General features: G+C 35.9%; 1 protein-coding gene across 2 annotated transcripts; it reads right to left on the bottom strand.

Moving 5' to 3' along the window:
- Nucleotides 1–530: 530 nt before the first annotated feature.
- LOC137737488 (mannosyl-oligosaccharide 1,2-alpha-mannosidase MNS1-like) lies at nucleotides 531–8,204 on the bottom strand. 2 transcript variants are annotated; one of them, XM_068476983.1, is made up of 14 exons: nucleotides 7,935–8,204; nucleotides 7,734–7,781; nucleotides 7,469–7,621; nucleotides 7,233–7,345; nucleotides 6,897–6,962; nucleotides 6,582–6,753; nucleotides 5,564–5,653; nucleotides 5,237–5,361; nucleotides 4,451–4,516; nucleotides 4,112–4,220; nucleotides 3,930–4,028; nucleotides 2,485–2,565; nucleotides 2,241–2,411; nucleotides 531–1,380 (listed from the first exon to the last, which is right to left on the bottom strand). In XM_068476983.1, exons 1-14 carry the CDS (start codon nucleotides 8,121–8,123, stop codon nucleotides 1,138–1,140), a joined length of 1,725 nt encoding a protein of 574 aa, XP_068333084.1. In that variant the 5' UTR covers nucleotides 8,124–8,204; the 3' UTR covers nucleotides 531–1,137. The 2 variants fall into 2 exon arrangements, 1 of the variants encoding a protein (XP_068333084.1); XR_011068826.1 differs by having other exon boundaries at nucleotides 1,240–1,380; nucleotides 2,241–2,424.
- Nucleotides 8,205–20,844: the final 12,640 nt, after the last annotated feature.

Raw genomic sequence — 20,844 nt, 5'->3', positions numbered from 1 at the left:
CGCCACGAGAGAGAGAGTTGGAAGAGACAGAGTGAATTGCAAGAAGAGAGATAGAGAAAGAGGTTTCTGAGAGAGAGGGGGAAGGCGAGGTTTCGAGGTTTCTCAAATGGTTGTTCGAAGCAGACCTGAGATGATTTCTGAGAGGGAAGGTGATTAGGTGCAAATGGTTTATTCAATTTATTTCTCATAGAGTGCAAAAAGATAAAATGAAAATGCGAAAACCACTTCTATTTATTTATTTCCGTTACAAAACGATGATTTGTGTTTAGAGGGTCCAGAAAATCTCCTCTGAAGTACTTCGTACATCATTCCCTTTCAGATTGTTCCTCCTTCCTATATTGAATGTCTTTCAGATCATATAATAATAATTGTACACTTTTTGGCTCCGGTGGTATGTAATATTCCTCCTGATTGGACACTTATTTGGTATTATAATCTGCTGATGATGAGACAATATCAACAATCAAACATAATGTTTGTTAACTCACACATCCATATACCCAAAAAATGATTACATAAATGCAAGTGGTTGATTATCAACTCAGTGCGTTCCGGATTTAAACTCTTGCCCCTCCCGATAGTGTTTGCTCACACTTGATTCAGCATACAATGTAGTTAACCGGATGTTTATTACATGGCATCCTTATAAATTTCTGATCCTGAGATGTAGATCTCTGCTACTACAGAAATGTTTGTACAAAATTCTAACAGAAATAGGACCTTCAATTCAAATTTTCTCCGAAGATACAATGCTTATGGCCAAAACAAGATCGTTTAAATGTACGGTAGGAGGATATATTTAGGGTTTATATGGGCAAGAGATTCAAGGCTGAAATAACATCATGTGCCTTGGCCATAGCACATTGTCAGCAGAGAAAAATACAGAGAATTTGAATCCATCCTAATATTTCCAATCTATTGTTACATACCAAGCAGCAACCGAAAGACGGTCCCCATCTGTTTCCAGCACAGCCATTTCACCGTCACCTCTCACAATTGACTTGCTCGACTGCCTTCAGTATCAGGTTCAAGCAACTAATGCTGTTGAATACCCAAACACAGTTGAATATGGCCGGGACGTTATATATGGTTGAAAGGGGGACCCTGAAGGACTTGAAGTTTATTTAAGTATGGGAACTAAGTAGATCCTGACCGTCCTTTCCTGCCTTGGAATGTTTCAGGTAATCTGTCTTGTTCAGTTGTACTATCACTCTCTCCACTAGCATGTCGATCTGTGATCCTTAGAGGGTGTGCTTCTGTGTTGAATACCCATTCATCCAAAGAGATGAATGATGGAGGCGAGAATAGGAGATAGAGATACTTGAGCGTTTCTGCAAGGAAGAAGCTCTGCATCATATCATCTTTCTCGCCTGTACTCACCTGAGAAAAATTGAATAAAAGACTTCAGCCAAATATTGATGTATTCAAGTATTCAAACATAGACATATTAGGAGAGACTCCCAATTAAACAACTTGGCTACTCATTTTGGAACCACATCAAGATATATGCCACGGCCAACTGATTTAAAACCCAGTCGCAGCACTGTATTCGGTTGATATTTCAATCCTACCGTAAACCCATGATATTTAACACCAAATAATAGCAGACTGTTCTTTGGAGAAGAAAAACAACGTGCATATCTAGTGATCTCTAAGCAGGTTCTTTGTTGACAGTTGAAAGAAAGATGATTACATTAAAGCAAGTCTTCAAGTGTGGAATGCTCTCTATATGGATCAAGAGGCCCCTAACAATTTTATATAACCTGACCTGCCCCAAGAATGTCCCTGGTTCCAATAACCTCTCAATAGGGATACGGTGAAGCTAGTTGCTGCCTAAGCTTAAATACTAAAAACGATGACATGTCAGGTGTGGAAACCTCATTCAAACTGACCGGCCTGAGAAATTGCAATCTCAAATTCGAGCATGCAACCCAAAACTTTACACCTAACCTCAGAGTCGACTAAATAGCACCCACAGTGCACACATATACACTTAATGCCATGGGAGTGAAGAGTAGCAAAGGGTTCAGCTTTAATTTGTTTCTGTACGAGCACAGTGGGGATGCAGTGGGAGGCAACTGAATAAAGTTTTCAAAACGAAAATAATGTTGTCACAAGATGATGAAAATGATTCATCACGTGAGCCATGACTCCAAGTGTGTGCGTGTTTGCGCTATTGTACCTACCTCAAAATTCAAAGAGAAAATAACGTAAAAAAACATTTAATAACATGTTCTTACATCTTTCAGCCCACTGTATCCTGAATCTACTCTAGAGTTGTTTTCAAATGCTTGGAAAATATTCCAACCCCATTCTTGGTAAGTTTTGTTCCCAGTGAAACGCCATAGGTAAAACAGTGACTCAATTGTCTCTGGCCTCAAAATGCTCCACGATGTTCCAACAGTCATGTCCTGCATAAATTTTCTGACATCAAGTTATAATTATCTACGACATCTGGAAAGTAAAAGAATGGAAGTATAAAACCTGTCCAGCAGGGAAGAAATAGTTCTCTCCAGCCAATTTTGTACGAGTTCTCTGGTAGAAGTTATAACATGTCCATGCAAGCTACATAAAAAATTAGTTATTCACAAGATTAGCTATTTCATATGTGATAAAATAATCGTTTGACATTTAATGATCCAAACTTGAAGTATAGGCTGAGAAGCTGCGAAACTCTGTTTGCTTACAATCTGAAAGCAGGTTGTCTAGTCTGGGTGGTTAATAGATAGTAGATACTGTAACTTCGGTGTTCAGTGTTTGACTTCATTCCGAAATGGAATCTTTTATTCTAACTCTCAGACAAAAGTACGACCAATTTCAGTAATGCTTGATGATCCAAATTCCAAGACATAAAGAGTGGAGTTTACCAAGGTATGATAATGATGCACACTTACTCTCCTGTTTATGCTGCCAATCTTCTAATCTCCAGTCCACTACTAGAGAACATTTTATCCCCATCTCTGGGCTTCTATAGAAAAATCCCTCCCTAATCCATGAAAAAAGTTTCAGGTTGATTCTGCTATGTACACAGCCTTTCATGGACTTCTTAATATTAAACTAAATTACTGTTTTGTTTTGTATCTTATCATCTGATCCCAAACCATTACTGTTTTAAAAGAAACATTTCAACTTTAGTACTCAATTTAATCTTTGTGCGAGTCTCAAATATAAGCAATACCTCTTACAATGTTTATGCAAGATAGGGCAAAAACTTATTCTATTAACCGATAAGAACCGTGGAGCACAAGAAAGAGCTTCAGTCTTTAGAACACTGCATTATAGTTTTTAATTCAATATATTTTTGGTTTTTATTTTCAGTTTTTGGGGTGATAGGATGACTATTAATCAGGTGCTTCTCGTGTTCTAAAAATCCCCGCCTACGCGCTAGGTGGTTAGCCACAGCCACGATTAATCCCTAGACGTTTAAAAAATAAGAAAGGGCACCTATACCTGCCTAGGCACTCGCCTAGCCCGTCGAAACTACTTTAGGTCGCAACTCTCACTTAGACAGAAAATAGATAACTTCCATTTTGCATTTTATTTTTTCTACAAATTGTAAGAGACTTTTTGGATACTTGGATGAACACTCATTATATGTTTGTTCCCCATGTATTCAATATGTTCTGGTATTTTATAATCTGTAAGTCATTCTATTTTGTAATTTATGAATTCCGATAAAATTATATATTTGTTTATGTATAAGTAAACATTTATTTATATATTGTATAATAAATTTGGCTAAAGGTAAAAAAAAAAAAAAAACAAACCACCTGGGCCTAGACGCCTAGGCTCTAGGCCCCGCATAGATGCTAGGCCTCTGCCCGCCTAGCACCTTTTAGAACCTTGGGTGCTTCGAAGCTTGCATGCATAACAGGCTACACTAAGCCTGCTCTAGCTAAACATGACATCAAATACTTTCTGGTGTGTACCTCTTCAGCAAGGGATAAAAACTTTTCAGCTTCATCAGGGACATAGCCAGAAGATCCTAAAGCTAACATGCCAGGAGCAAAGCAAGCTAACTCATCCATCTGCATACACAAAGGCGACACATCCCTTCAATTTTTTTTCACAATGTATTTGGGAAACAATAATCTGATAATGAACACACTACCTTATCATACAGTGAGTTTCCAGTCTTCTCACATATATATGCAAATGAGGATGGCGTCGTCCTCCGAATCAAGCTTTTCAGACCTTTCATTGACGTCTCCCACATTTCTCTAATTCCAGTATTCATAGGCAAAGATTTTGTCACAACAAATATTCAACTAACTGCCTTAGATTACATTAACAAAGGCCATAACATATCATCATAAGAAATGAGGAAAGAGCAAAGGCAAAAGAGTGACATGCGTCACCATTACTAACGGGAAATGTTGATAACAGGGTGCTGAACTATGTCAATATAATTTATAAAATTACATCATACTGATGTTCTACAGCTTCTCACCTGTAGTTCTTTACTGCTTCAGTTTTGTTCCCTTGTATCCAAGCCTTAAGTAAATATTCATAAAAACTGCATCCAAAAAGACATTCTGCAAATCAATTGGCCAGCCATACATGTGGATATAACATCATCAACCCTCCTAAAGTTTCCGGGTAAATATATTTTTTCAATTAATCAGATAAATAATGGGCTATTGGGTTTCCTTTCAATACGTTGTACATTTCCACTAGTTTCAATATAATTTTTGTTTCTTATCCAAAAATAATAAACGTAGAAGAAGATCAGATATACAAGGCCAATATTATTTATTTAAAGAATTGGATTTTAAATTTCTAATCTACTAACAATTTGTAAACAAGAAACACGAAAAAATTCTAAAAGATCATGACATCTGAAACTGACAAAACCGTCATGGTGTTCTAATATGAAGCTTTTAGCAGACAAAATCCATACTGTGATTTCATATATTTTAGCAAGTAAAATTGTTCAAAATGAACGATTTTCCTTCGCAACCCAAAACTTCCTTCAATAGCTCGTATTCAGGTTGCTAATAGAAACCTCTATCAATAATCATTCAATTTCAAGTCATAAAGTAGAATACAAATAACAGTCCAAATTATTATATTTAATTCACAACATACAGTTTCAGGACTGCAGGTCAGGGAACTAAGCACTAGCTTGAACTAGAAACATAACTGTGATTGCCTTCCTTTAACATTAATTTTAAGTCATACCTATCATCCATGGCACTAACCAAATACAGATTACAGTGATGTTTAAGTTTCATACCTATCACCCATGGCACCAAATGTAATTTTTGAGTATGAAGTTTCTCCAGTGAGAGGATTGATATATATGGGAAGCAATCCATCAGTGGGGAATATTTTATGAAGCTCTTTGATGACATATTCCACCTGATATCAGCATGCAAACAATTCATAGAGAAAAGGAAGCAAAGATTTATGTCTCAGTCATTTACAGTTTCTGTGCAGTCAAAAGAAATTAAACTGAGATGGGAATATTAACAATGATGCCATGGTACTGATAATTCTTTTCATCAGATAGGCACATATATAACTAATTTCTGAGCTACATTGTTAAAACATTAAAGAGCACCTTCTGCTGGTACTTGGGATCTTTCGTCCTTTGAGATAGAGCAATAAATTCAAGCTGCTCTGAACCAGCATCTGCCAGAATACTTTTTCCCTAGCAAGAAGTATATAAATTCAAAGAAAGATAATGTATGATGGTGTAAATAGATACTTAACCGATTCCAGTTTGATGCCTACTTCAACATAGCAACATACACTGGTTGCAACCCTTGAACACAGACATCACAATCTACGTAATGCCAAGTGGAGATGTAGTAATTCAGAGATTACAGAAGTTCAGGAATTTTTCTCATAAAGAATTCTCTACTGTCCTATAAGAAAAAGAGCATGCTAGAACAGTTAAGGGAATTTACACAGCACGTATATAGTCATGAAACACTGGTTGAAACATTTATTTCTTTTTACTAGCCCTTGTAATGAAGAAATGCAGATCAACTTAAAAATATACACCCTCACCCCTAAGAAGATGTACAGCAGATATATCAAACAATGTGTAAAACATGTTTTTCATTATGAAGCATTAGACTGATTTCATATAAAGAATAGTTTTTCACATTAGAACTTATAATAATAGTCTTTTTTTATTGACAGAAAGATATTGCTATGAAGTTTAACAGTTCTAACTTGTCTAACAATTCGTGATAAAAGGAGTAGAGGATAAAAGGAGTAGAGATCACAGGAGAAAACAGCTCAACTATAAGCAGTCTAATTAGCAAAGCACACAATCGTTGATACCCTCTATCAAATCAATTCATAGTTCAAACTCACAATAGAGTCCCCATTTAGCCTGGGAAGAGGCAGCATAATATACAAAGCTGAACTATTACTTGAGCATTCTTTAATCTTGTAAATTTACTCAGTTGTTAATAATCGAAACTACACTTTTAAGATAAATAAATATGAACAACTTGATGGTTTGACTTAAAAAGTAAAAATGTCAAGGGGCAGAACAAAGCCAACGATGGCCAGGGAAGAACAGTGTAAGAACACCCATCACAAACAAAAAGAAGCATGGAACTCACCCCTGTCCACCGAGGGTTCTTGGCATCCCCATACATCAAGTTTATTATGTTATAGGGGATTCCGGAAGGTGTATTCCATGCAGGAAGCAACCTATCTGCAATATCTCTTGCCTTTTCAAGGAAAATGTCGTCATCAGAGAGATCATACGCGCTAAGAAGTCCGCCTATAACTCTATAATCAACAAAAGTAGCCACAATAAGAGTCAGTCACTGGAGATGACCAGGAGAAATGGACTGAAATATTCGGGAATTTGTGAGAAAAGAAATAAGTAAGATAGTAATTATGAAAAACACAATTAAACCTTCTAATGCAACCTTATGGTTGTCTCAAAAACACTAGCCTCATAATTCTTGTTGAAATTCAATGAGTTTGCGACCCACCTGCAATTATTTAAGATCAACAGTATTAGTCATCTCAAAACAAACCTAATCCATAAAGTAGAGCCTTAACCAAAATAACTGATACAATATTACAGCTAAGACTAGTTGAGAAAAAAGTAACCAGTCAAGAAAACCATTTGAAATTACAATTGCATTTTCACAATCTAAACGTGTATTTTTACAGTTACATATTTATGTTACATGTCAGGCATGCATATGGAGAAACTACAATCTATGGCAAAAAAAAAGTAAAAACCGTTAGAAACTCACTCTCTAGCTCTTTGGAATTGCTGGTCAAGACCCATTATATACAATGTATCAAGAGAATCCACTAGAGTTGCACCAAGGCCGCCAAAACTATCAACGGAATTTCTTGTCTGTGGCTGTTTAGAATGAGTGCTAAGTTGTTAGAGTTGCAGTATTCCAATCCACTAATAAGCAAAGCACAAGGGACCCGCAGAATACGCTAGTAAATGTGGTACATGAAGCATTACTAATAAGCATACCTTGAGTTCATCATGACCCCATGCATACATCTCGTAATAAGTCCAGGCATGAATCATAGCATCTTTAACTGCCTTTCTCCGTTCGAAATTGAGGGGATCATCATCTTCCTCAACAATGCTCCAACCTCTTAAATGCTTCTTCACACTCTCTAGCTGCGATTTTCAATTTTCAACCAAATTACGACCCTCAAAAATCACAATGCCGAATTCAAATCAATTCTACGACACTCTTTAACTTCTAGAAGATATTACAACTGCTCTTTACCTGATTCTTTAAAGTTTTGAGATCCTTATTCAACCTCGACACCGCTACCTATCGAAATAAAAACCCAAGAAATCACACATTTTCCATTTTTCACAAAATTACTCGTTAATTCGATTCAAATGTATGCATATTGCTGCATGCATTCTAGTAAATAAAATGATTCCGAAAATAAATTAAACAGTTAGTAAATGAAAAAAGAACCTGGTGGTCTCCGGTGAGCGATTGGAGGGCAGAGAGCAGCCATGTTAGGGCGACGAAGGAGAGGACGATGAGTGGCAACAGCTGCGACCTCTTCAGGTGATACCGCGGGTGAAGATATCTCCACCATCTCCGCCACAACGATTGCGACGGCAGTGATGAGGACGAAGAAGATGATGATTTCTTTCGCATTTTTATTTAATTTTTTAAATAAATAAGAAAGCCAAAAAATAGAAAAAAGAGAGAGAGTGAGAATCGAGGGAGAAATGAGGGAGTTTGATTGGTTGCCAAACTGGGAAAGGAAAGGAACGGATTGTCGTTGGTTGGATTTTGAAGTGGGAAAAATGGTTGTTGCCGTAGTGAGTCTACGTGGACTGGGCTGATTGTCGTGGGCCTTACCAGACCCTGAACTGGGAAAAGCCGTTTGCGATTGTTTCTGTAAAAAACTTTTGTTAATAAGCGTTTTAATTATGACTTATTACTACGGTTTAGTGATATTTATTTTCACTTGTTAGTGAGCGGTCTTAGGTTAGATTTTTAACAAAGGTGAATTTGAACCACATTATTTCTAGCTCATTATGAAGCTAAGTCAACCCCTCTCCCTTCAGTGTAGATAATATCGTTTGTTCAAAAATAATAATAATAAGCGTTTTAATTAGAAGCACTTTAAACAAAGATAATGCTAGGTAATCAACTTTTTAAATTAAATTTGCAAATTATGATATGTGTCACTAATAGAAAATAAACACGTTAATCAAACACATCATATAATTTAGAAAACTTGGTCTAATTAGTTAATCTTCCTAACATTACTTTTATTATAAACACTAGCCACTTGTGTCCTTGTCTAGATAGTTAATCTTCCTAACATTACTCTTATTATAAACACTAGCCTCTTGTGTCCTTGTCCCACGCTAACTTGTGTGGTACATGGCTCGTTTTAGTTTATCTATTATTAAAAATTAATTAATTTATAATTTATTATGATTTAAATGAATTTTTGTTTCTTGGATGATTTATAATAAAAGAATAATAATTCTAAAAAAGAAAGGGGCATTTTAATATAAGCGCCTTGTTTTTCAATTACGTTGATTAAACATATGTTTTTTTTAAAGAATTTGATTAAACATTTTCCTATAGTTTTATAAGAGATACGTTTGATTGTATGATCGTTTGATTATATTGGTACGTTTGATTGCCTATAATATGAGTCCATTTGGTTTTATGGTTATGGTACATTGGATTTCTGGTACATCTTGTTTCTTGGTACCTTTAGAATCTAAGAGCAGCTCCAGTGAAGTCCCTAAATAGGGACAACCACCGTATAAAATAGGAATAAAACGAATCTCCAACAAATTTGAAAGTGAATCCCTAAAGTATAGGGATACACCAGATATATAGCGTATGTACCCACATATAGGTACTGTATAAAGACATAATCTTGAGTGAAAGACGGGGCCCCACTGTTGATTGAAGCCTTTATGCTATTAATGCTTTTAATTATTTAAAAAAAAGGTTAACATAAACAAAAAATGTGCACCTAATCAAATTATCACATAAAATCATAAAAACTTCAAATTTAGAGATTTTACTATAAGGACTCTCCCATTGGAGGCAATAATCCTTTAGGTACACAAAGATTCCCTTTTAGTCTTAAGGGCATCTCTAATTGGAGTCCCTATTTAAGGACTCCCAACACCACCTTTGAGTACTTATCTAAAGACTTAAAGAGGATATTTGTGTCCCATAAGGAATATTATCTCCAATGAGAGAGTTCTTATAGTAGAATCCCTAAATTTGAAAGTTGTTATGATTTTATGTGATAATTTGATTATGTGCATATTTTTTGTTTACTATAAAGACTCTCCCAAGCCTTGAGCAAAACAGAAAGGAGATGGCCACAAACCTAGACTTGGCAGAGGAAGAACGCAAGAAGATTATCACTTGTGTTGCAGCCTACTAGCAGCATATCATCTCCAGCTACAACAAAACGGCCAAAATATGGCAATTCCAGTTTGGAGGCTTAGTCCTTAAGAAAAGTCTGCACCCCTGCTGGCAAGGAAAGCTCCAAAACGACGAATCTTACATTCCATCATCACTACCTAAACCCTATCCAGCCATATTAAAGCTCGAAGACTCAAATAGATCAACGGACAAAACCTCGCAAGGATTATTTAAGATTTCTTGCAGTTTCTACCTTCTAGCAGAGTTTGATACACTTTTCCTATTTTCGACGAAGATATAAGAAGTCGTTCATAAGCCTGTCTTGACTGCATGCTCACAACAGCTTCCATGCTCTCCAATTTGAGAGGGTAAACTAATTTTTGAGACACAACTAGGTATGTTTTCCAGTGTGAGAGGGTAAACTAATTCCCCGACACCCATCTAGGTATGCTCTCTGATTGGGCGAGGCTAAACCAATCCCCTAACACCCTGTTAAAGGGTATACAATGCTCACCCGTTGGGAGATGGTAAATTAATGTCCATGCGCTAGTCATCCTGATATTAGCCACAATAGTCTTTTTCAAGTCTTAGCCAACTGAAGGATTTAATTTTGTGGTAACCAAAGTCTATACCAAAAGAGATGATAAGTGCAAGACCTCTGCCCATGAAGATTTAGACAACTACACATTTTTTATGTGAGTAGTTAGCAATCTTAGTGTTCATGGAAAACTTTACCCACTGCCGACATGCTGCGCAGTCTACGAGGTTTAATACTGCTGAGTGTTGAACAACCCTTTGGGTAACTACAGTTGATTCCTAAAATGTTGTGATACTTACTACACAACCTACGGAACTGGTTACATAAAGTGTAAAGTATTCTTTTGAATCATTACCTGTAAAATTCCATCCAGTTGCACACTTATCATATGATTGGTTAATGATTTTCATGTCCTATAGATCTTTATCATGTTGAGATGTAGGTCCCATAACTCAGAAGATCGAAGACTCAAAACACTTAAGCAACACATGGTCAGGGGCAGCAGCTCATGATGAACTCAATAGCTCAACGCTCCGAAAAGCCAAACCTCACGGCCATAGTGACTCGTGGGATAATCTGCTTTTTTCAAAGCAGTGTGCCTAGCTGATGGTCCATGGTTAAACATTTTGCACGACACTTCAAGCAAGTAGATTCAAGAAAAACAAAGATGAAGTAAAGCAAAGAAAACAGTTTATTAAATTTCTAGCAAATTGATAAACTTGCACGAATGTCGTCAAAATTTGACACATACTAAACAAAACAGACTACTCATTAGCAGCTTGGATGACCTTAGGCTATACAGCTATTCGCACTCAACAGTTTGCTTATCTGACAGTTCATCTTCAACAACTCCAATCTTGGCAGCTTTATCCTTAACCATTTTATCTACTGCAGCTGAGAAATCAAACTCAAGTAGTTCCCTCATTCTTAGCAAGCAGCACAGACATGGCAACAGCAGAAGAAACAAGCTTTGACGCCTCTGTAACAGCCGAATCGACTATTTTAAGTAATAGACTTTCCTCCCCAATCCTTGTAGTGGTGAGCCTTTTAGAAGTCGATCTAGACTTAACCACAGATGGATACTTCACTCTATCTCTAGACCTGGATGCTGGACAACTCGATGTCAAACTTTCCAGAAGCGGCATAGTCCTACGAGCAACCAAATGATTTCTTCTCAACTAAAGGTTTAATAAGCAGGCTTGGACGTGTGGTTGCCTCTTGCTTACCAGTTTGGCCCGTGCTAAGCTTGAAGACAGATGGGCTTGAGCCTTGCGGCTCGCCCAGCTTTGCGCTTCAGTGCGCCGTTCCCCTCGGCCCGAGCAGAGCTAGCTCCTGGCCCTTGCTAGCCAGCCGTGCTGTGCCAAACCACAATAGCTCCCTCAAGCTGCCCTACATGTACAGTAGGCCCATGGTTGCCCAAGCATCTCATCGGCCTCTGTCGAGCCATTCCATCAAGCCTCGAGACTCGAAAAAGATAAAGAAGAAAGAAAATTAATTTTTTTCTTACTCTGGTATGGCGTTGATAAGAAGAACAATAATGACGATCAACTCTTCACAAAGGCAAACAAAGAAGAAAACTAGGGGATGGATTTACAATATCCTCTAGTTTTTTCTTTCTTTGTTATTGGGATAAAATTGTTCTTCAAATTTATTTAACTCCATGCTTAAGGTAGGCTTACATAGGCTTTGGTGGCAATTGGTTTCCCTTCCTTAGAGGACTCTATCTCCAAGTCAAAGTTGAAGATCTACATTAATTTGGGAAACATCTATCTGTTCACCTATTCAGCTTGAGATTTCCACACCTACTGCCATTTTTTTCTTGTAGCCCAGCAGGTTTGGGGGTATTTGTGGAGCAAAAACCCTATCCCTATGGCTAGCTACTCCTTCCTATAAATATCTCCATCTCCACCAAATCTTGGTAAGCTTTTGCTATTCATACAAGTCCTAAACATACTCACTGTTTTCAGAGATACTGACTTAGGCATTAGAGATCCATAGGCCAACCCTTCCCCATCTAGTGGGCATGTGAGCTTTGGTAGCTTGAGATCTTGGTTTTTGATATAAGGTGTTAATTATTTTGTAGATATAAATTCGTGAAAATTGACGAGGACAGATTTTTGCTACCACGTCAATCATCTATCAAATTAAGCTTCCATTATATTATATATACACTGTACACAAAATGGGCACACGATACAGATGACCATCAGGATTTCAATTTGGTGGGTATTGAGGCGCTTTTATGGCGATGTTTCAGGGTAGTTGCTCGACTTTTTCCATGTTCCTCCGCTGAGGTAGTTTGGCTGCATGCATACAAGTCGAAAGGATGGACACGTGGGGTTTCATTGTCAAAGAAACGCATGCGGAGCTGAATGTCGTGGTCCCAAATTACTGGTTCAAACGCGAGAAGTTTTGGTGTGAGAAAAACATAAAAATGGACAGACTGGCAAGAAAAAGAGAAACAAAAAAAAAAAAAAAGCAAAAAACATGAAAAAAAACTTAACGGGGGCTTGCCATGAGAAAGGGAAGGTTATAATGATGAGGATGTGCTACTCATTAGTGAGTGTAGGGGTCTAGTCCGTCACCGATCCTTCTATCTCCCTTCACCCCCGCCTTAAAAAATGATGAATATGAAGTCCATGGGGCTGCAAGTACTATGGATCTTCTGACTCCCAATTGGGTTGCCCTACCAGGTCTCGTCGATGTTGCATGTAGGTCATGATGTGCCTCGAGATGGCCATCTCCTATCCCCCCGCCGGTGAGGAATCTACTCCCGGGTCGTCGCTCTGCTGCTAGATCCAGCTCACTCCAATTTGTTCTTCCATTTTCGTAAAAAAATTTAAATAATTAAGAGAATGTTCAGTAACCATTTCATTTTCAGAGTTTTTAGTTTTTGTTTTCATATTTTTTTAAATCTAAAATTTTATTTAGTAACTATTTTCAATTATTAAAAAATAAAAACATTATTTTTTTTACTTTTCAAAATTTAGTTTTTAAAATTTAGCCTTCCATCAGTTTTTACTTTCTGGTAATCAATTTTTCATTTTTTTTTAAACTGAATGTATTTACCAAACAAGATTTATTTTTCAAAAAGTGAAAACTGAAATTGAAATGACTATTAAACGCACAATTAATTATTTTTAGCATCACGTAGTGAAGCATGTTGCTCCTTAATTTCTGAAGTAGAGAAATGTCTTGTTTTTCTTTTTAATAAACAATATTATCTAACTAAAGGGAGAGTGTGGGTTAAGCCTCACAAAGGACTAGCATAGGGCTAGATTGGGATTGATGTGCTTTTTTTAAACCTGCTTTTGTTGTGCTGCAAGAATAAACAACTGTGAGAAAAAACAGGTAAGTGTTTGGTAAATTACAATGGTGAGAGTGCTTTTAGCTAAAAAAAAGTGTTAAGAGTGTTTGGTAAACTTTTATATAAAACTGTTGTAACTGTGTAAATAACATTAAAGGACATGTTGTTGGATATATTATTAATTAAATTAGGTTGTTAAATTGTTGAACAATTTGTTACATATAATACTTCTTCATCATCATCACCATCGCACCCTATTCACCGAAGTCTCTGGGCTCATCAAAATGCCTATCTCTAAGAACAAGTTTATACAGAAAGATTAAAAGTGGGATTTTGAAAGTAGGCCCAAATTTGGACCTATAAAGAATTCCAAATTTTAGACTGGTTCTGTTTCTATCCTGCTTTCTTTTATATTAGTGGCCTTCTTGAACACTTGAGTATCAAGTTGCTTAAATTAAAGCCATAAACCCAGAATCCTATAAACCCAAAAAACACATGAACCCATGATCCCATTATTTAGCATGATAGAATTGTAGTTTTCTCATGAACCCATAAAGTTTCTATCCTGCTTTCTTTTATATTAGTGGCCTTCTTGACCACTTTAGTGCCAAATTGCTTAATTAAACCCATAAACACAGAATCCTATAAACCCAGAAAACGCATGAACCCATAATCCCATTATTTATTCATACATCGTAGCATGATATAATTGTACTCTTTTCATGAGCCCATAAACCCATAAACCCAAAAACACACATAGCCTTCCAATATCCAGTTCAGGCTTTCAATCTTCCAACAATTTTTTTTTTTTTTTTAAATAAGCAGAAACAGAGGTTGAGAGAAGGAAATTTACTTTAGTTGGTGAAGATTGCTCGAACTAGATGAGAAATAGAGGAGACGTGCTCGAACCAGAGAGTAGAGATCGACGAGAGGGGAGATAATGATGCTTGGGTTGGAGGAAAATGAAGGCAAATCATAGAGGTACTAGTTCTTTAGCCAAAAGCAAGAATGAAAGTATGTCTCCCTTATATTGGCTTAAATTGGTATCAGAGCCTAGTTCTTAGAAAAGATGTATAGATATGTAAAGGAAATTAGATTTATCAGAATTGACAATTATTAAATAAAAAAAAAGATATTATAGATCTTAAACAAAGAGAATAATGCAATCTCCATTGTCCAATATCAAGATCAAAACATCAATATTATTTTCATATATCTCATGTACCCCATAATGTAACAATAGATAATTAGATTTTATCCGCACAATTAAATTTTATAAACTGTATAAACCTAAGAATCCTAGAAAAATGGAAAGAAATGAATTATGGAGAAATAAAAGAATATTTAGAAAAAAAAAATAATTCATGAGAATAATAGAAACTTAGTTAAGCAGTTAACTCTATTGAGTATATGTGACATGTCAGCAATTGCCACATCAACATAGTTTTTATGTTAGCTTATTTGATACGCCTAGTAGTTTTAAAGTAGATATATAAGACATTTTCCCTCTTTTTGTAATTCTGATCCATTCAATATTAATAAAATAGATATAAAGTTTTCAAGTCTTCTTCTCCTACAAGCTTCTTCTTATCCTATTTTCTTCTTCAATTCTCAAAGTCAGTGATTGATGTTCATCTGTTAATATGGTATCAGAGCCTAGTTACATCACTAGCTACTACAACCTGAGAATTCTTTAACATAGCTGCTAGAATGTCATTAGAAGGGTGGCCCAACCTATGATGCCACAATGAAGACTTAACAGCTTTTCCCAATAACGCAGAAGAACAGAAAACACCTTGAGTCAGTAGCTTGGGAAACACATGTACAGGGATCCGAAACAGTTCATTATTGCTACTCTTTCCTCCGTAAAGTATCACCCCTGTGGCCTTGTCTTGCACAAAGACGTTTAAAACATCACAGATAAACCAACTGTGGTTATCTTTGCACAACTGTGTTACAAAAAGAAGATTAACGGTCAACATGGGAACATGTAAAACATTATGAAGATAAAGAGTATTAGGTGGACTTTGAATAGTCACAGTGCCAATATTTTGAACATCCAAACCTGTACCATTCCCAACAATAATCTTCTTATTTCCATTATATGGAACGGCAAATTCTAATAGATTAATATCAGGACTTATATGATGTGAAGCCCCAGTGTCCACTATCCAACACTCACACTCAGAAGCAGATTGTGTAAGTAAATCAGGCACACTTAACGACATAGAAACTCTTAGAATTTCAGAGAACATATTAGACTGTGAAGCCTGAGTCATAAAGGCAGGAGCTAGTGAAAAACCTGAAGAATAAGACTGTGTAGAAGTGTTGCCTTGAAGCCCATAAGTAATAGGATATGCAGTAGAATGCACAGAAGTAGGATACTGAAAGACAGAGCTTAAATCTTGATAAGCATAATTGGCACTGAGAGAAGGAGGTGGAGGAGCCCCTTGATAGGAAAAGTTTCCCCTGTGTCTACAGTCAACTGCAATATGACCCCATTTACCACAAATTTGACATTCCTGAGGTGGTTGAGTATTGCCATTTCGATACAAACAAGTGACTGCAGTATGTCCTTTCCTTAAGCAAATTTGACACTCTGGAATAACCTCTTGCCTATTTGATGTATTGCCAGACCAAACCTTGCCACTTTTAAAACCATTAAACTTTGGTTTAAAACCACCTGAACCTCGGCCTTTATAGCCTATAGTATTTCCATAAGACCAATTGCCTTGACCACTAAAAGTGTTCCCATTAGGTTGAAAATTATTTCCATGAGGGCAAAATTATGCCCATTAGAAGTCTGAGAAAAACCAGTAGGTTGTGAGAAACTAGGAGACTGAGAAAACCTAATAGTGGAAGAACCAGGAGCTACAAAACCATATCCATAAGTTTAAGGAAACTGAACTGCAGACCCTGAAGCACTAGAAGCACCAAAAGAACTAGTCATAGGATTAAATGTAGGCAAACCAGCATTACCATACATTGCAGCCATAGTATGAACAAGAGACTGCATCCGAGTTTCAAGATTCTTTTCAGCCCCTAATAATTGTGCCCGAAATTCCTTCAGTGTGATTGGTGTTTCTCTTGCTAGAATTACTATTCGGATCATGTCAAAATCAGTTGGAAGACCGGTCAAAGCCGCTATAACAATATCATTATCTGAGACTTTCTCACCAGCAGCAACAAGTTTATCTTTAATGACCTTCAACCACAACAAATACTTGTCTACACTATCACCACCTTTCTAAATAGTGTGCAACTCAGCCTTCAAATGATTAATACTAGCACTAGAGATATCCATATATCTATCTTGTAATGCAACCCAAGCCTCGTGAGAAGTTTTACAACCAACTACATGCTCCATAGCATCATCACTAAGTGTAGCAATGAGAAGACTTAACAAAGCCATATTGGCCTTAATCCAATCTCTGTAGGCAGTATTAATTTCTTTGGTAACACCTAACTCAGGAGTCAAAACATATTTAGAAGGGCAAACAGAATCACCAGTGAAGTGATCAAACAAACCATACCCACGAAGTACAAAACAAAACTGAAAGTTCCATTTGATGAAATTATCATCATTCAGTTTGATAGTCAACATCCCAAAAAGACTCTCCAACTTCACTGATTCAGACATGATTTGGTAGGAAACAGACAATTACAGAAAATACCTAGATGGAATCAAAATAACCCAGATGAAAAACTTTACAAAAATCTTGCAATCGTAAAATTCCTCAATCAAAACTGTCAGATCTTGATGAACACAATGGTTATCGACCTTAATTCATCAAACGACATCAGCCTTCAGAACAAATTATTATCAATTCAAAATCACTATCATCATCAAACGAAGCAAGTTTGGCATCGGCCTTCATCATTACAAAAATCAAGATTGTGACATACAGGACTATTATACTGATTCCAAAAAAAAAAAAAAATACCCAGAAAATCAACTTCACCAAATTCTTGAAACAGCGAAGAATAGAGAAAAACCTCGAGAAACGGAGCAACGGGAATCCGTCTAAGATCAATTGCGCGAGCAAGAAAGGCTCTGAGATACCATATTAACAGATGAACATCAATCACCGACTTTGATTACAAAGCCTTAGCTCTGAATACAAAGCCTTAGCTCATGCAGCCACTGATATTGCTTGGCTCAGGTTGATTTTAAAGGATTTGTGTGTTGTTTTGCCTAATCCTCCTCTGTTATATTGTGACAATCAGTCAGCAATTGCCCTTAGTTTAAATCCAGTGCAGCATTCCAGAATTAAACATTTAGAAACAGATCTTCATTTCATTCGTGAACGTGTCCAACGGGGTGATTTGATAGTTCAATATGTTTCTACCAAAGATCAGGTTGCAGATGTTCTCACTAAAGGATTACATGGTCATGATTTCCTTCGACATCCTGGCAATCTAAAACTAGGACTTTCCAGTTACGATTGAGGGGGGGTATTGAGTATATGTGACATGTCAACAATTGCCACATCAGCATAGTTTTTATGTTAGCTTATTTGATACGCCTAGTAGTTTTAAAGTAGATATATAAGACATTTTCCCTCTTTTTGTAATTCTGATCCATTCAATATTAATAAAATAGATATAAAGTTTTCAAGTCTTCTTCTCCTACAAGCTTCTTCTTATCCTCTTTTCTTCTTCAATTCTCAAAGTCGGTGATTGATGTTCATTTGTTAATAAACTCAAATATCAGACAATTTAGAAACTATTAGAAGACAAAAGCATAAAATCTTCCCAGACGTAAGAACGATTGTAAACTTGGATTATTTAAAGAAAGGACAAGATGAATAGAAATTTAGAAAGGTTTAGTAATATACCAACAAGACAGGAATTAGATAATTATATGCATTTACTTTTACAAGATAAGCCTAAAGAAATAGAAGTTCATACTAGAGATTTATTAAAAAGGGTTGAAAATCAAATAATTCAACTACAAAACAGAATAGATAGCATCGAGGGAACACAAAACAAATTACGAAAGACTATAACAGATAATAGTTAAAATGAATAGTGTAAATAATTTTACCATTTACCTATCTTATATAGATTGGTCTGAAAGAAATAGTTTATTGGTAAAAAAAAAAAAAAAAAAAAAAAAAGATTCTTAGATCAGCTTTTGCAAACGGAGCAACAAGTTACAGCAATTCTAGACCAAATTGAAGAATTTTTAGAAAATCTCAATGGTTAAATACAAAGATAGTAGCTATTTTAATGAGGCAGTAAAAGAAACAAATAACTAAGAACAACCAGGAATAATTTTTAGTCAGCTATCGATTTCGGGATCAACTAATAAAGAAACCTTAAAATTACTTAATAGTACAAATTATTTTCTCTTAGAAATATTACATAAATTAGAATCTATTCACTGGCGGAGCCAAGTTCAGGGCTGCCTTGGGCTATAGCCCAGGTAGCTTGATTTGCTCCCTCAGCTTTAAACTTTGATTATATTGGAACTGGTTGTATTCGTAGTTTTCTCCCTTTAATGAATTTCTTTTATCAAAAAGAAAAAAAAAATTATGGTAATTTGCATTTGTCTCTTTCATAACACACACACACAGATATATATATTTACGGTTTAGGGTACTTGTGACATGGCAATGATGTGGTAGATCATTATTATTTTTTAATTGCTGGTGTGGTTGTTATGTCATTGTGGTTAATTGTTGTAATTAGTTAGAGGTCGTTGAAGAAAAATATTATAATTTCGTTTATCAATTAGGTTTGAAAGGGTTCTAGCAAAGACCTGTTTGCTACCTTATTGTTGAAGCAGCCACTTGATTTCAATAATGTCATAGTAAAAAATAGCTAGCAAACACTAAAATAAACTAATTTAATTAAGGACAATCAGGGGAATTAGTTATCACAAAAAATAAGGACAAACTAAAAGAAATAAAGGGTAGGATTTGAGAAAAACTTGTGTGGAGCTCAACGAACCACTGGACAATGTCTAATGGCACTACGACTCAATCAAAATATGACACGTAATAAGATTTATCTATGATTTCTTAGTTACAATTTACCTTTTAAAGCTTTCAAAAGTACATAAAAAGAAAATCTATTATACCACTAGTACAAAAACATACTTGCGCGATAGAGCAAATTGCGTTGCGCAAAGTATGTGTTGCGCAACGGTGACAACAAAACGTCACGCAAAGGCATTTTGTGCAATGGAACTTTGCGTGACGAAGACCACCGTCATGCAAAATAGCTTCGCTCGACGAAGCTATTGGGAAAAAAGTGGTAAAAGTCTTGGTTTGGCGCCAAAATATTGTGCGACGCACATGCCCTATTGCATAAACATCCTTTGCATGACAAAGGTGTGCATTCATCGCGCAAAGCTATTTTGCGTGACGAATGCACACCTTCGTCGCACAAAGTCAACGACTTTGTGGAATAATATAAGATTTTGTGGTATCCACTTGTGTAAATATTTTAAATTGACAATCGAATTGTATTCATATAGAATCAAGGAGTGTAGATGTAAAAAATCATCAAAATCATAGTTAAAATAACTGTTAAATCGTGATTTTTCGTTTATAATCATTGAAAAGTTTTATCTCATTACTTGATCTCTGAATATTTTTTTTTTGCGATTTTTGGCGTATGCGATCTCGAAACATATATAAACAAGTTTGACTGTTGGATCATTGGAACCAATTTCGCAGAATGTGTATCCCATCAGAACAATACATTCACTAACACTTAGAGTTTATTTATACTTTCATTATGTATAAGATTTTGTGGTATCCACTAGTGCAAATATTTTAAATTGAAGATCGTGTTCATTCATTGTATTCATATAGGGTCAAGGAGTGTTGCTGTAAAAATTCATCAAAATCGGAGTTAAAATAATAGTTAAATCATGATTTTTTTGTTTATAATTGTCGAAAAGTTTTGTGTGAAAACCCATCCCTAATTTTAAGCTTTATAAATTGTAAATTAGTGATTTTACGAAAATGCCCTTAAAGCAAAGATTTTAACTTACGTTGACCATCGGTGAGAGAGACGTAGGACTTATTCTTTTAGCATATCCTTGCAGTACTCATTACTACAAACACATAGGTGAAAGCCGTTTGCGAGTCCGGATTATAACGGTATAGTTA

The sequence above is a fragment of the Pyrus communis genome, chromosome 6, assembly GCF_963583255.1.
Source record: "Pyrus communis chromosome 6, drPyrComm1.1, whole genome shotgun sequence".
NCBI lineage: Eukaryota > Viridiplantae > Streptophyta > Magnoliopsida > Rosales > Rosaceae > Pyrus > Pyrus communis.
Note: the sequence above shows the minus strand (reverse complement) of the source record. Positions and strands in the feature narration are given on the sequence as shown.